At 39.1% G+C, this 15,255-nt stretch overlaps 1 protein-coding gene and 1 pseudogene across 1 annotated transcript in view; both read left to right on the top strand.

Annotated features, from left to right (window-relative positions):
- The first annotated feature begins 104 nt into the window (after positions 1 to 104).
- On the top strand, positions 105 to 5,238 carry LOC103398659 (eosinophil peroxidase-like; annotated as a pseudogene).
- Positions 5,239 to 9,776: 4,538 nt separating this feature from the next.
- The window catches only part of ebf2 (EBF transcription factor 2), a 34,205-nt gene continuing 28,726 nt past the window's right edge, over positions 9,777 to 15,255 (top strand). The window contains exons 1-3 of the mRNA XM_008337321.3: positions 9,777 to 10,582; positions 12,052 to 12,208; positions 13,869 to 13,926. Of these exons, the coding sequence (XP_008335543.1) occupies positions 10,449 to 10,582; positions 12,052 to 12,208; positions 13,869 to 13,926 (349 nt within the window). The 5' untranslated portion in view covers positions 9,777 to 10,448. The remainder of the gene's footprint in view (positions 10,583 to 12,051; positions 12,209 to 13,868; positions 13,927 to 15,255) is intronic.

A 15,255-nucleotide genomic window follows, 5' to 3' on the forward strand; every position in this document is an offset into this window, starting at 1 on the left:
ATATACAAAAAATATATATATATATATATATATATATATATATATATATATATATATATATATATATTCCTCATATGCGTATTATTTGTGTTTCAGACTCGCGTATGAACATCATAGAGCAGGCTGTACGTGCAGCCAAGGCCACCGTGGACAACGCATACGAATACTCCGGGAGAGAGTAGGTGTACACAATAACTTCTTATTATTATTGGAAACAGGATCTGAAATTACTAAAACAAAGTCCTGATATCACGGAAAGGTCGTAGGACAAATTATTCATTTTGTTCCACGAGGTTTTACCTTTTAAATAACATAACAATAACCTTATTCAGAATAAATGTCAGTAAATTACATTTACTCATTCGTGAATATACAATGTATTTCCTAATCGTACTATTGCTGTGACACATAATAATACGGATGTCTTCTTGGTATAAGACATCTGTATTTGCAGAGAGAGTGTGTGTTTTGCCCGTATCGATAAAAAAGTTTTTGACCACGGAAAAATCGACAGTGGCTGAGTCGTACTGCATCGCACCATACATCGACAATACAAAAACACAATTCCGGGTGTTGGGAGGCACGAAGCGACGTTGCACGGATTTGGGTTACACAACCATACTGTAATAATTGTTGTTGAGAATCTTCTTATTGTGATAACAGAGTTACACGTCATTGTTGGCTCCCAGTGTGCTTCAGTTGTTCCCAGTAGTCAGCAGGACAAACTGATACTTGCACCACAGGTACTGTGTTTTAGATTCCTTTTTTAAGCTAGCACTCTTAAACGGTAAAACTAATAGTAGTTTCTAAATTAAACTTGACATTGTTTAGTAAATTTACACTACTGTCCTGTTTTTGTGTCTTTGTCCTTTTCTTTTTAGAGATGAATGGGGCTTTGTGCCTGATACACGTTTGCCAAGTCATGTAAAATCTGGTGAATGTTTCTAAATTTACTTGAATTTGGTACATTTTTTCCTTTGAGGAGTATAGCAATAATCTAAGCAATTTATACTGTTAATTGTACAGAAAAATAAGGAATCAAGCAGACTTTTTAACCGTAAAGTCAACATTATCAAGCCATAAATTAACCACGGCTGCCGGCATTGTACTGTTAAAATAAAAAAAATTCCCATGTAAATTTCAAATTAAAACAATGTATTTTTCAAATAGAACTTTATTTTTTGCAGCAAAATACTGAAACACATACATAACACATTTCTTACTGTAAATGAAGAAAGTGTTTTACTGTAATTTTACGGTACTTTTTCGGCGGAAGATTAGTCACAGAGAGTGATTAGTTCACTGGGATTGATTTCATTTGACTCGGGAATTACCACTGGGGACAAAGTCAGTGTTTGTCCCCCGTGGCTTTGACTTTGACTGTATGTTTCTTTTAGCTAATATGTTGAGGTCAGGTCTATGACGATTCTTCTGTTCTGTTAGCCAACTGTATAAGGGACTTGATTCAAGAGAATTTACTGTGTAAACTGTTCAAGATTGACATAAAGGACATGTTTAAATGATGGTGTCAACAAAGTACCTTACACAGGGCAGCACACGTAATACACGTGATTTAATTGATTTATTTGTTGTTCTTTTCTTTAGGGAAAACACTTGGTGGGGAGCCGCCAAAACACACTGGCTCCCTGCTCAGTATGAGGATAACATTTCTTTGCCCAAAGGCTGGAGCCCTGAGCTGAGAGTCAATGGTCATTTACTTCCATTGGTAAATTATTTTCACAGTTTATGTATATAATTGTATATTATTGTATAATGAATTATATGCATAGAGAGTTTCTCCAATGGTTTATTAACACTGTTCCAAATACAAAGTTACATTTACCTCTTTCTGCGTTCAATGTACAGGTGAGGGAAGTGTCCAACCGTATCATGCAAACAGCATCTGTGGAAAGTGACCCACTCTACATTCACCTAGTGACAATATTTGGCCAGTGGACTGACCATGACCTGACTTTCACGCTTGACTCCCTGTCATCCGCTCATTCAGTAACGGTATTAACTGTGATAAGACCTGTGAACGTGCAGAGCAATGTTTCCCTATTGAGGTCAGTGAGAATAGACATGAGTACCGGTGAAAAAACACACAGAAATGAAAATGACCAAACAAGCTGACTGTGAATTTATTTGTGTCATCCTCACAGACTCCTAAGACAGATCCCAGATTCACCAAGAACTCGTGCATGCCTTTCTTCCACTCAGCCCCAGCCTGTGGTTCTGGCAACAAAGGCCACATCTTTGGTGCTATCCGCGAGCTGCTCCCTTTTAGACAGATGGCTGCCAATGTATGTGCTACACGAAGACATACGACTGGAGACAGCAGTGCTGAGGAAGTGCCCTGCTTTGTCGCTGGTGAGGTGTAATCGAAACACAAATATCTAAGTGGCTCTTTAACCCATACAATCATTGAATGACATTGTGAACATTTGCAGGTGTTGAGTGCTCCAATTAAAACATTGCCCTGACCTCACTACACACACTGCTGATGCGTGAACACAACCGTCTGGTATGAGCTCTGGCCAAACTCAATCCTCACTGGGACAAAGAGAGACTGTACCAAGAGGCCCGAAAGATCATGGGAGGATACTTTCAGGTTGGTTACAAAAAGATGTCCAATACTACAGCTACCTACTCGGACTAGAATATAAACTTTTGCATAGTAATTCATATTGCATTCAGCCTCACTTTAAAAATATAAAAATACATTACCCAAAGAATGAAGAAAACTAGCTGATCATTGTCAAAATAAAAGACACACCATTCAACATATAACCTATTTAGAAGTAAATTGGCTACAGTACTAAGCAGAACCTGGTTTGACCAGAGTGGGTCACATTACCAAAGCAGCCTCAAGAAATGCAGAAAGTAAACAACTTTATATACAAGGACTAACCCACAGGCTTCGACACAGCACCTTCCTGACCGTTAATGCCAAACTAGAAAAGACGAGCAAAGTGCAGGTGGACACTCCATCATCCATTTGTAGTGGTATGGTTATAGAAATGCACAGAATGTTATTCTGTGGTTTCTTTCATTTTCAGAAAGTGAAACACTTTTATCTTTTAATATCATCAGGTCATCACCTTCAGAGACTACCTGTACCATATTGTTGGGCCGGACTTCATTCAAAGACAGCTGTCCACTTATCCAGGCTATGATGAAAGCATCGACCCCAGCATCTCCAATGTGTTTGCTACAGCTGCGTACCGATTTGCTCACCTGATGGTTCAACGTTTATGTTCCGTCTAAATGAAAACTACGAGGAGCACTCAGCCAACTGCTGCACAAGGTTTTCTTTACACCCTGGAGAATCATCTTTGAAGATAATATCTTGTTAGCCTCCGTCTGTGGACAGATCAAACTATCATAATCAAAAATAAATTGTAATAAAAAGATCATTTAGGGGGTTTGGATCCAATTCAAGGGGGCTGGTGGGTCGCCCTGCCAAACTGAACACACAGAATAAAATGATGCCTGATGATCTCAGGGAAAGACTGTTTAAATTCTCCACACAGTTGGCGTTGGATTTAGCTTCTCTCAACATGCAAAGGGGCAGAGACCATGGACTTCCAGGTATTAATTGCACCTTTACAGATATGTATTTTTTCATCTCTTTGATTCTCTGTAGGCTACAACCAGTGGTTTAGGTTCTGTGGACTATCAGAGCCAAAAACACTGGCAGAGCTGTCAGTAGTAATGAACAACACTGAACTGGCCCAAAAGCTGCTGGATCTTTATGGCACACCAGACAACATCGACGTGTGGTTGGGAGGGTGGTGGGAGAACGAGGAGGTATTCAAGTATAATCAGAGGAAACCTGAGGGAAACTTCACTTGCTCGCATCAACTGTACCGACCTCGTGGTTCTGGTTATACCAAATGTGAAGACATCCCTGAGTTTGACCTCAGTCCATGGAAGGAGGATGGTGAGTTGATGCTCTGTAGTTCTTACAGTCAACAGTAGATGCTCAATACTTTGGTTTGTTTATTTTATTAAAAATGTACATAAAAGGAACAATATGGGTAGACATGTTAGTATTTAACAAGCAAGTATTTGTAAAGACAGAGCATGCCATAGCTCACACTTGCCTGCTGGGGCTGCTGTAACTCTAAGTTTGTTAGTACAACAAAGTTGTTTAATATTAATCAAATCCTAAAACCAGGGAAAATATTTTGGCCAAAACAAAATATACTTAATATACAAGAAAAAGTCAAGACAGCCATGTACAATAAGACATGTATACTGCATACGCCTTGTGACCTTTAGACTTTTTCTTAAGGCTTCAAATTGGGGGAATGAGGTTCTAGCAAAGGTGCGATTGCTATTGTCTCAGAAAGAGTTTAATTTTAGACATTATTTCAACATACTTTATCATAAATCAACATATAATTCATGTGTCCTGGGTACGTAGTGAAGAGACTCACATTTTATAGATATGTCGCGTATGTGTTTTATTTTATACCAGCAAAAAAGAGAGAAAAAACCCAAAACAAACAAAAAACATATACAAATCCCTGAAATACTTCTAATAGCCCTTTGAAATGCCTGAAGTAAACTTTTTTGTATGACTTTTTTGTTTTAGAAATGTCTTACAAATGTTACTATTGATTTGTTACAATTATACTAAAGTTTCTTCTATTTTTTTTTCAAACAGAATCAGATTGAAGAGGTAAATATTAAGCTCCTACAATCATCCAAAAAAAAGTCTTATGAATAAGATTTTTTTCAGAATGTGGTAGACATGATACTCTAAGAAAGATTAATTTTTTTTTTTGCTCACAGGAAAGAAACCCAGGCCAGTACCTCCCACTTTCACAGAACACAAAGTTGCCTTCTCAGTGCGCCTAGGCAGGGATGTGCCTCGAGGAGATTTACAATGGACAGCACAGCTATAACGTCAACACTGGCAAATTCATCTGCCCTGAAGCAGGTGTCTATGAGTTCCAGTTCCACTGTACCATCTACAATAATGCTGGAAACATAGATCTGCTGCGTAATGGGGAGCTGGTCCTGCACTCATTCACTACAAAGCAGAATGACTTAATCACAGCCCGTGGTAACACCTTCTTAAAGCTGGAGAAGGGAGACCAGGTCTACCTAAGGACCAATTTTGCGGGCAACGGTCTGACCAGTGACAGTTTCTTCTCGGGTCATCTGCTGTTTACTGAATAGACCAGCGATGTGCTACAGCTGTAGACAGTCAGTCTCTAACTAGGGACCATTTTTAATGAAATGAAAAGTGACTTCAGCGTTCCTGACGAATACGGACCCAGTCAATGATGTCCCTAGGTTGACCAGCAGATGGCACTGGCGTACAATTCAAGCATTAGAAGCAAACGCGATGACTGTCCTGTGGAGACAGGTTGCAAGTGTGAAGTTAGAATTGCCCGAAGCTTTCTTAAGGTGTTTGGTTTTATGTTTTATGTATTAAACACATGTGAATTATTACTGTTTACAACAATCTGGAACAGAGACGAGATCATTGCTGGGCCAAACTTCGTCATTTTTTAAATTCAATGGTTTAAGTATTAAAGAGAACTGAAGATATAACTTGCTATACCTTTTAAAAATATATAGTTTATAGACGTTTCTGTAATAAGATTGGACTGCAGGTAAACTCTCCTGGTGCAGGCACTTTGGTAATTAATGAAAACTGGGGGCCAGTTTATCATATTGAAAAAAAAAAAACCCCAAAACAAACAAACAAACAAACAAACAAACAAACAAACAAAAAACCTCTGGCTGCTTTCATCATGGCTAGATATAAGGCATTTAATGTACATAAAGTTAAGTTAAGTTAAAGTTGTTAGCATAACAGCTTAGAATTATTCTGCTATGCTAATAATATATCATGCCATGTATGCCTCCTATCTGCCTCTGACCCAACTTTTCCTAACATGATAAAGTTAGCATTGAGCCGCAGCATCTGATTTTCTATTTCCATTCAAAATAGCACTGCGTGTCTTGTGGTACCTTTTTAAATCCACTGGGGTTGACACTTGTAAATGTGCACAGAGCAATAAATAAGAAGTAAAAGGGAAAGTGCCATAATGTTTTATTTGCACACATGCTTTTTTTATGTTAAGTCTGCACACTGTCTGCTGTGGAGAGGAGAGGGTGCAGCATATCAAAGTTTGACATAATGTGTAGGGCAGATGCTGAAGCTAACATATGCTCATCCAGATCCTCCAAAATCATCTCACTTTAAATATAAGGCCAGTGGAGGATTAACAAAAGTTGAAGGATTTTATTTTTTTTAGAATTTCAAATCAGAATCAACAAAAATAAGGCCAAACATTAACATTTTGCCTTTTTCTTCTTCAGATTTCTCTTTATTCCCCATAGAAATCTCTTTTAACAGTTCTCGGAATTCTGACATTTGTGTCAGAGATTTGACCTTCTCTTCAGGAAATCTGACATTATCCACACAATTTAGGTTCCTGATGGATAAAGTCAGTGATGTGCAATTAAACCACAGAATTGTTACAATCATTATTGGCTTCATGGGGTTTCTGAATTTAAATATTTGTAGTAAATTTTTAGTAGTTTTAAAAAAAATAATATATAGTATTACTCTGAGGAAAGGGTCTCAAACTCTGGGAAGCCCCCAAATCTGGCCTGCAACTGGATGTCCCGCCCCCCAGGCCCCACTCCCGACTTTTACTAGAATGTCGGAGATCCCTTTGTACCAAACATTGACAATGAGGCCCCATGACTCCCACCATTCCTAGATTCTTGGTAACTTCAACACCTAAACCTTTTCTGACTTTTTCACCAGTACTCCCCGTTTATCTGTAATAGTAAGTAAATAATAATACGCTTGTATAATAATTAATGTCGATAGTACTAGTCATGGTTTTATTTGACGCATCAAATATTTTGCCTTATACTTAATATCCGTCCAATCTTCACCCTCAGATGAATCCAAATGTTAGAGGAACATTGTTTTTGGTGTGTAGGAAATAATTCTGTGCAAATATTGCAGATGTCGACAGCCTCCAGGGAATCTGCGTCTTATTCTAAACACGTAAACACAAACAATAACAGGGATCAATTAGAGAGGTTGTGTGTGGCACCAACTCTGTTGTTTCCTGCACAGAGAAAAGAGAGAGGGGGACGGAAACCAGCTGCTGCTGCTGCTGCTGCGCCCTCAGCATCAGCATCAGCATCATTACTCTCCTCATAAACACACGCTAACAAACACATACACACTCACTCACACGCAGACACGCCCCCTTTGACCTCCGCGGACACAGTGCCATCCACAGAGAGTGGCTTCAGGTTCCCAGGGGAGCAGGAGAATGCAGGAGAGGACGAGCGGCACACGATAGACCATTGTTTTGTTAAGCAGTCACTGATCCCCACCTCCTCTTCCCTCCTCCTCTTCCTCCCTAAAACTAAGGGGCTAACCGCCTCAACGGGTTAACTTGATTAGAAAGACGTTTGTGGTTTGCCTAATCCCACCGTTTTCACCTCAGCACTCTGCTCCAAAAACCACCGTAGACTGATCACAGTCCTTCCTCCAACACCAGTGGACCCGCGCGCGCGCACCAGACACACACACAACCATTATGGTGCTAAATCTGATTGATTTTACACTTAAATTTTCTTCTTTTTATTTTCCTGACTGACACAGATCCAGAAATGAAAATTGACTCAATCCTGGTGTGATCAAAATCTGGTCCAGGGCCCAGTCTTTCTTAATTTCATTTAAACGTGTAATGTGGATCAACCTTTGTTTAAACTTTGACTTTTATCCTGTTATCGGTTTAGAAAATGACCTGATTTTAACTATGAGACAATTATCTGGTTTGGTTGAATTTGCTAAGTTTAAGCATTCTTCTGGTTGTAATACTTTTACATTTTTTGATGTTTTTTTTTGTAAACTCGTTTAATATAAATAAATATAGCAAAATAATAATAAAATAATAATGTTTAAATTCAGTCCATTTGAATAATACCTTATTGTTTGGTCCCTAATCTAAGTCGTATAGACTATAGGTATTAACATATGTCATGCCTCGGAACAAAGTCATATATATTTTAAAAAAATATATTAATGGACATGAAACAAACAAATTAATAAAGTTATAATGTGAACACGAATTTTTAAAAAATATTTACCCTTATCAAAACCTGTTAATGCATTGATTCTTGGAGTGATAAAATCAGAGCAGACACTGAATTCTTTTTTTAAACAATCATTACGCCAGTTGTTATACGTTATAATGGACTGAGTATCTGAACTCAACACAATCAAAAGTCCTCTGAACACAGTGATGAGACTCACATGGAAAAATACGCGCAAGAACTTCAAACTATTCAAATTCGGGACACAATTTGAATTTCAATTGACTGACATCCCAGGAAAATATCAGGGGAAAAAAAATCACCATGGACGTTCTCTGTCGTCTCGGCCATTTAATGTAAAAATGTTGTAAAAGACAATTGGACAGTCCGATAATTTTATGACTTGACCGCTTCCTTTCTCTAATATAAACCTTGTGGTTGGATGATGCGTATCGGTCCAAACACACACTGGAGGAATTTCAGAAACTGTGCTATCATATCTTAATGTTGCCATTAATGTTGTGGTTAAGCAGAGCTGTCAATCATGTCAAGGGAAATTTGTGTCTCTGTGTATGTGAGGCACCAGCGACAGGGCGGAGTCTCGGCAGCAGGATTCCCCAAGACTGCGCTCATAATTTGGGGAACATCTGACTTTGTCCCGCACTGGCAGATGGTGGGTTGGGGCGTGATCCTAAGGGGGGAGATTTACATTCATTGTCCAAGTGTAAAAATAAAAACCAACCACGGAGACAATAGTCTCGGTGAGAGGCACGGAACCGAGGATGAAAAAACCCCCAAAACCTTTCCTTTTCAAAAGCCAAAAAAAAAAAAAAAAAAGAAAAAGAAAAAAAAAGGAGTGAAAATAGTTCGTACAAAACGGATAAAGGGCCAAAACATAGCTAACATAGCTAATTAAAACATCATTATCTGTTGATGTGCATGTATTTTCTTTGTACGGTGAATTTTACGATGATGTTTGTGATAAATTCCACAATCAGAAACTTTTTTCCACAGGCGTTCCACTGTCATGACTACTCATTCTCCTCGATTATCGATAGAACACCTCCCGTTTTTCTTTAAAGGTCTTTATTTGTGTCTATAACTGATTCTATGACCAGTGTGGACGTGGACAGACGCGCTGTTACGTTGATTAAGAACTCATTCCTGGCACCGACGCCAATCAGAGCACAGCTCTGTCCGATGCTGCTGCTGGAGATTGATGGACCAACCAGACGGCCATTGTTGGAGCTGACACTGATGCGATGCCTCCTCAGCGGAATCACTGCTGCGCTCAAGGGAGCAGACGCTGGAGGAGCTGAATGCGCGCCTGTCGAGAGCGCACTCGTGTTAAATTTCACCTCCAATGAAAAGACTAAACAGGATTTGCTGCTGAGGCTATTGATGTGGGGAGGGAGGGAAGGAGAGGGGGATTTTACAAGGAATTAGTGTGAACCAAACCCAGGAGTGAACCTACTGAGTGATAGCAGCAAAGAGGCCCACGTTTGAAATGTTCCTTGATCTCTATATTTTACATTTTAATCTTCTTCGGGGTTTTTCGGCTTTGTCCCTTTTTTCATTTTAATATCAAAAATAAAATTTATAAAATAATAATAATAAAAAACTTTAACATCTGAGTAAACACCGTGTGATGTGGGTCTTTTCTGACGCTTTTTCCGGCGTGTGTTTGTCATCACTCCGTCCAAACTTCTCGTGTGAAAACTTTGCTGCCGGATTCACCAGTTGGATGCTGAATCTGGCAGGGGTCCAAACAACGGATGCACTCTACACCAATGAGAGCATCCATTTCAACAATCGGTTCCCCATATGGCACTGAAGCCCCTCCTCCACGCACTAACCCGGCACACGGTCTCATTCATGTTCTAAGACAGCACTTCACTGCAAGCCTCCGAGTCCTGGTCCTGGGATCAAGTCTTCTGGTCTGATCCCGACTGGCCTGCTGAGACTTTACTCACAAAGATACTTTAGAAGAAAACTCTGAGGCGGACTGTGGGCTGTGTGAGGAGTGGAGTCCATCCAGCAGGTGACCATTGCACTCGAGGTGACGTTTGGAGATTTGCACTTGGACAGTGCTCGCAATCACTGGGAGAGTGTTTTTATCACCATCGTTTGAGCTTTGAAAGACACTGTGGGAGGTTTTTTTAAAAAAAATCATCACACAGCACCGGTCGTTTTTTTCCCCAAAGCTCCGCGAAATCTCCGTTTCTGCAGTTGGGCTCTGGAGCAGCGCAAAGCACCAGAGTGATTGGATCTTGTCTTGTTCTTCAAGCTCCCCAATTCAACTTTTTAACCCGACTTTTTAACTTCCAAAAAAGTGCATCTCAAGGAAAGGCAGGGCTTAAATGTTTGGGATCCAGGATCATCTGATACGAGACGGGAGCGGATTAAAAGAGAGAAGTCTTGGAGACGAGATGGATCCAGTCCGCTCCTGGGTGCGTAACGTCGGGGTTGTGGATGCGAACGTCGCGGCGCAGAGGTACAGTACTGCTCTCATAATGACTTCATGGATGCCATTAAAATAGTTCATCACTAACGGACACTTGCAGGAAATCAACGTTTATATTAGATGGAGTTTTAACGTTTTCAAAAGATTTGAACTTGTTGCAAAAGAGAACAAAACTCCCGTTCTAAAATCACAAAAACTTATTAGTAAGAAATTGTTTTTTTTATTTGCATTCGATATTATTATATCATAAAGACGAGGATAATTAAATAAAATGATCTTCCGTGTGGTCAGGCCTCTTTTGAAAAAGAATAAAGAAAACAAAGTGATTTCCTCATAATATCCGACATTTAAAAGTTTTTTTTATTATTGAATTTTAGTTATTTGGGTCAAAGATTATTTATCTACATGTTTGTGACAACACCAGAAATTCTAACGTGGAACATATTTGAACGGAATGGCCATTTTAAAGTAAACACTTAAATCCTCTCTCTGCTCAGTAACCAGTAACTGCAGTTTTGGCGTTGACTCACGGGGACCACGTTTATCATTTTCCTATTTCACAACATTATTAATTTTTTTTATAACACACACACACACACACTTCAAGTGTGTTACTGCAGTCTGACTGCCTGAGGTAACAGCTAACAGCTCTAAATTAAAACGCAGTACAGTGTGCAACGATTTAAATACACATTTCCATAAAAAATAAAAATAACAATGTTTGTTTAATATTTTGGTCGAAATTATATGATATATAAGCAAATATTTATCTAAAACCTACACAACTAAATATTTCTAGAAACATGTTAACATGAAAATGTTAACTTTTTTCAGGCTTTTTAAAAAGGTTAAGTTAAAAAAACTTTTTTCTTAAATGTCAAATGTAAATATAATTTATGTTTTATTTCCAAGACAAGATTTTTATTTAATTATATATTTATATGTGTTATGTGTTAATCAAAAATATTTTTTTGTTGTTCTTTACATATTTAACTATATATTTTTAAACAATACACTTCAGCATCAACTCCAAAATCGAATGAAATGATTCATTTGATAATTGCTTTGGAATAAAACGTTTTCTCTAATTTTTCTACTTCAATTAAACATATTTAGAAAAAGTATATTAAACCATGTTTATCTAAAATCCATAGCAAATATTCCAATTAAATCTAATATAAAATATGTTGCAGGAAATACTTATAGTTAAAAGTGGTGGTGGTGAAATTGATCATTTTGTGCCTTATTATATGAAAAATAACTCAATGTTAAGTGCCATCTTTATGCAACATCTAATTTTGGATTTGGAGTTACAGCCAGAAGTTTAGGATTTTTTCCTTCTATTTATATGCGATGATGAACATTTTCTTTTTCCATTACCAGCTCAGTTATGGCTCTGGTGAAGCAGAACATTTACACAATCCTATATATTACAGTATATGTTTTGGATGTTTTTGATAAAGACAAACTGACTTGACTTATCTGTGCTCTGTCCACAGTGGAGTCGCTCTGTCCAGAGCTCACTTCGAGAAACAACCTCCTTCCAACCTCCGCAAGTCCAACTTCTTCCACTTTGTCCTGGCTCTGTATGACAGACACGGCCAACCTGTGGAAGTGGAGAGAACTGCCTTTGTGGACTTTGTTGAGCATGACAAGGTGTGTTTAAGCAAACCTTTGAAAGGTTGAAATTCTGTAAAAAAAAAGAAAGAAAAGAAGAAAGAAAAAAGAACCAACTTAAAATGTGAACAACATATGAATCATATCAGTACTTGGACTGCACCTACTGTAGGTGCTCCACTTGTTCTCCCCAGTAAAACCAAGCATATCGAACAGCTGACGGCTACATGTTTACACGAGCTTTACCCTCAATGAGCTGATGATGAGAGATTGAAAAAGAATATCTAATGACTAATTAGCAGCTTGCCTCATTAGGAGGACATCACTACTTTTTAAAATGCAAATTAGGCCTGCTCCTGTACTGAACTGATCATCAAAGTCTCCTTTCCTCCATGCCCCCTCCAGTATTCTTAAAAAAACTGCTGCTGGGGAAAGCGGGAGTTGGGGGGTGGGATGGGGAGCCTGGAATCCTCGGCCAGCATAAGACCAAAATAAGGAAGGGTGGAAGCTGCAGAAAGAGCGAGAGAGAGAGAGATGAGTGTGGGCCTCATGCCATGTGATGATGGATGTTTTTGCCTTGTGGTGAGTGGAGCTACAGCCTCCTAAACTGGCAACATCTCTACACCCTGAGGATGACAAGAGCACAGCACCTTGTCAGCTGAAGTTCAAATATAGTTTTACTGCAAATTTCCAAAGTGTTCAGACAGGAAGTCAAGTGGTGGAGCTAACAGTGGGGCAGAAAGTTGTCACTGAGACTCTTTGTGCCACACAGACCAGTGCAGAGCACCCACAGCAGTGGAGAAGTTCATTTTCTGCATGGTTAAGCTGGCATCTGTTTTTGCTCCGTAATTACGGAGAGGTAGAGTGATGGCATGACGAAATAAATGTTCCTCTGTGTACATTTACCAGAGCCATAAAGCCAGGAACCCATTTATCTCCCATGGTGTCTGATATTAAGTTTGGAGATCTGTTACTTACCAACTTACAGTATCTTTATGTATCTTAATTTTCTCACTTCTTCCTTTGCAACTGTCTCCTTTCTTGGGGTTCTCCAACTACACCAACCTCATCCTCCTTTTCTTCCAACTTCTCTGCCGCTCCCGTATCTGTGATGCCAGCCTCCTGGGTTATTGGACCAGAGAGCATTCCTTTGAGACCACTTAGAAAGACCAGTGGAGGTAGAAGAAGAGAAGGAGAGAGGGGGAAAGAGACAGGGGGAAGGAAGAACGGAGTGGCTAGAGGAGGGGGCAGAGGAATTGCAGAAAGGAAAGTTTTCTGTCAAACTCGACTGCTGCTCAGACTCACGTACACTACTTTCCAGCCAATGGAACACACTTTACACCCACACGTACATGCTTGTCTAACCTTACCTGTACTTCCACTAAATTTGATCTTATGGTTTTAGGCGTTTGTATCAGACACGGGAGTTCAACCTCTACAAAGACTCAATCTGACTCGTCTGACTCAAGGTTAAGCGTGCAGCTTATGAGCACAACACACAGGTCCCAAATAAGTATAGAGCCGACAACCCTGTGATCTGGATGCATCTCCCAGGGAAAAGGGGAGCTTCAGGATTAGGAGCCACTCAATGTGCTTAGTGCTACATTGGGATGCCCAGCCGTATTTATCTGTGGCCCAGATGTGCTTAACTGCATGCTCTGCATTTGTCTGTCGTCTTTTCTCTTTTTCCAAGGAGCAGACAGGAGAAAAGACCAACAACGGCACTCACTACAAGTTGCAGCTCCTCTACAGCAACGGTGAGTGGAGTCACAGATGAAATTCTCAGGTTGTCGGTTCATGTTTAGTAATCCCAGTAGGTATATGGACTGGCATGACTTTCTTGAAAAACTAGTATTTTATTTTCCAATTCTTAAAAATAAAATAAATAAATAAATCCCATTGATGAAAATGATCTTCAAAGAAACATCTGCCCTTTTTTGTTTTGTTTTTTTTAAATATGTTGTTAGTTGTCCAAATAAGGAAATACGTAAAAAAACAAAAAACAAAAAACAAAAAAAAGAAAACAAAAAAAAATTTGAATGTGACAAAGCCTGGCCAGCATTGTCAGCATGTTTTCTGGCTATGAATATGCACAAAATACTGCTGCAGTCACAATGTAACATGAACTCCTGCTAAACATATAAACTATTTACATGGTTACTTTGATAACAATGAATAGTACAAAACAGGAAATCTGCAAACGTGTTTCCATACTTCCATATATATGAAGTCCATAGTTAAGTGCCAGGCCCAGATGGTCTCTCGGTGACTTCAGGACTCCTGTGTGCCTACTCAACTGTAAGATGATAAAGATAGTTTTTGTATTTGAAAAATAGCCGTAATTACAATTATCTTGTCAACTATAATGCCTAATTACCATTGTCTGGAAAGGTAATCACATGGTATCATAAACATGTGATAGGAAAAGGCATAAACTTAGCCATTACACAGAGATGATGTTGCAAACCAGGAAAACAAACCTATAAATTAATGGTTTAAAACCGTTTTATAGCACTAATGTTATACTACTTTATAGAATTACCTAGATAGACTTGATATAGAGATAGTTCATGTTACATTGTAGATGCAACAATATTTTGAGCATGGTTAAAAAATGTTCTGTTAAGCAACTGGACGTGCATTTTCTAAAAGAAGACGTTTCACCTCTCATCCAAGAGGCTTCTTCAGTTCTAACTGGTGGTGGGGAGTACAGCAGATATATACTCCTTGGGGTCAATTGTGAAAGTGTAAACAGTCATTAAGTGTCTGATGGGTCGTTGTGGTCCCCATCAGAACGGTTTAAGTCACCTGCCTCTTTGTTGTGTGAAACTGAGGAGAATCAGTTTTGGGTATTGTTCCTAAAAGTGATAGGTTGTGTCTGAGTCCATCTCCTCTGTTGAGTGATGGTTTTTCCAGGTTGACAAAAATGGCTTCTTTTACCCCTCTCTCAAACCATCTGTCTTCTTGGCCAAAATGTGTACAATGTTGTCCTCAAAGGAATGTGTTTTGTCCTTGAGGTGTATGTGAACAGCTGAGTTCTGTCCTGAGGAGTTGGCCCTCCTGTGTTGGGCCATGTGCCTGTGTAG

This window comes from Cynoglossus semilaevis, unplaced genomic scaffold (assembly GCF_000523025.1).
Source record: "Cynoglossus semilaevis isolate Cse_v1.0 unplaced genomic scaffold, Cse_v1.0 scaffold1092, whole genome shotgun sequence".
NCBI classification, from domain to species: Eukaryota; Metazoa; Chordata; class Actinopteri; order Pleuronectiformes; family Cynoglossidae; genus Cynoglossus; species Cynoglossus semilaevis.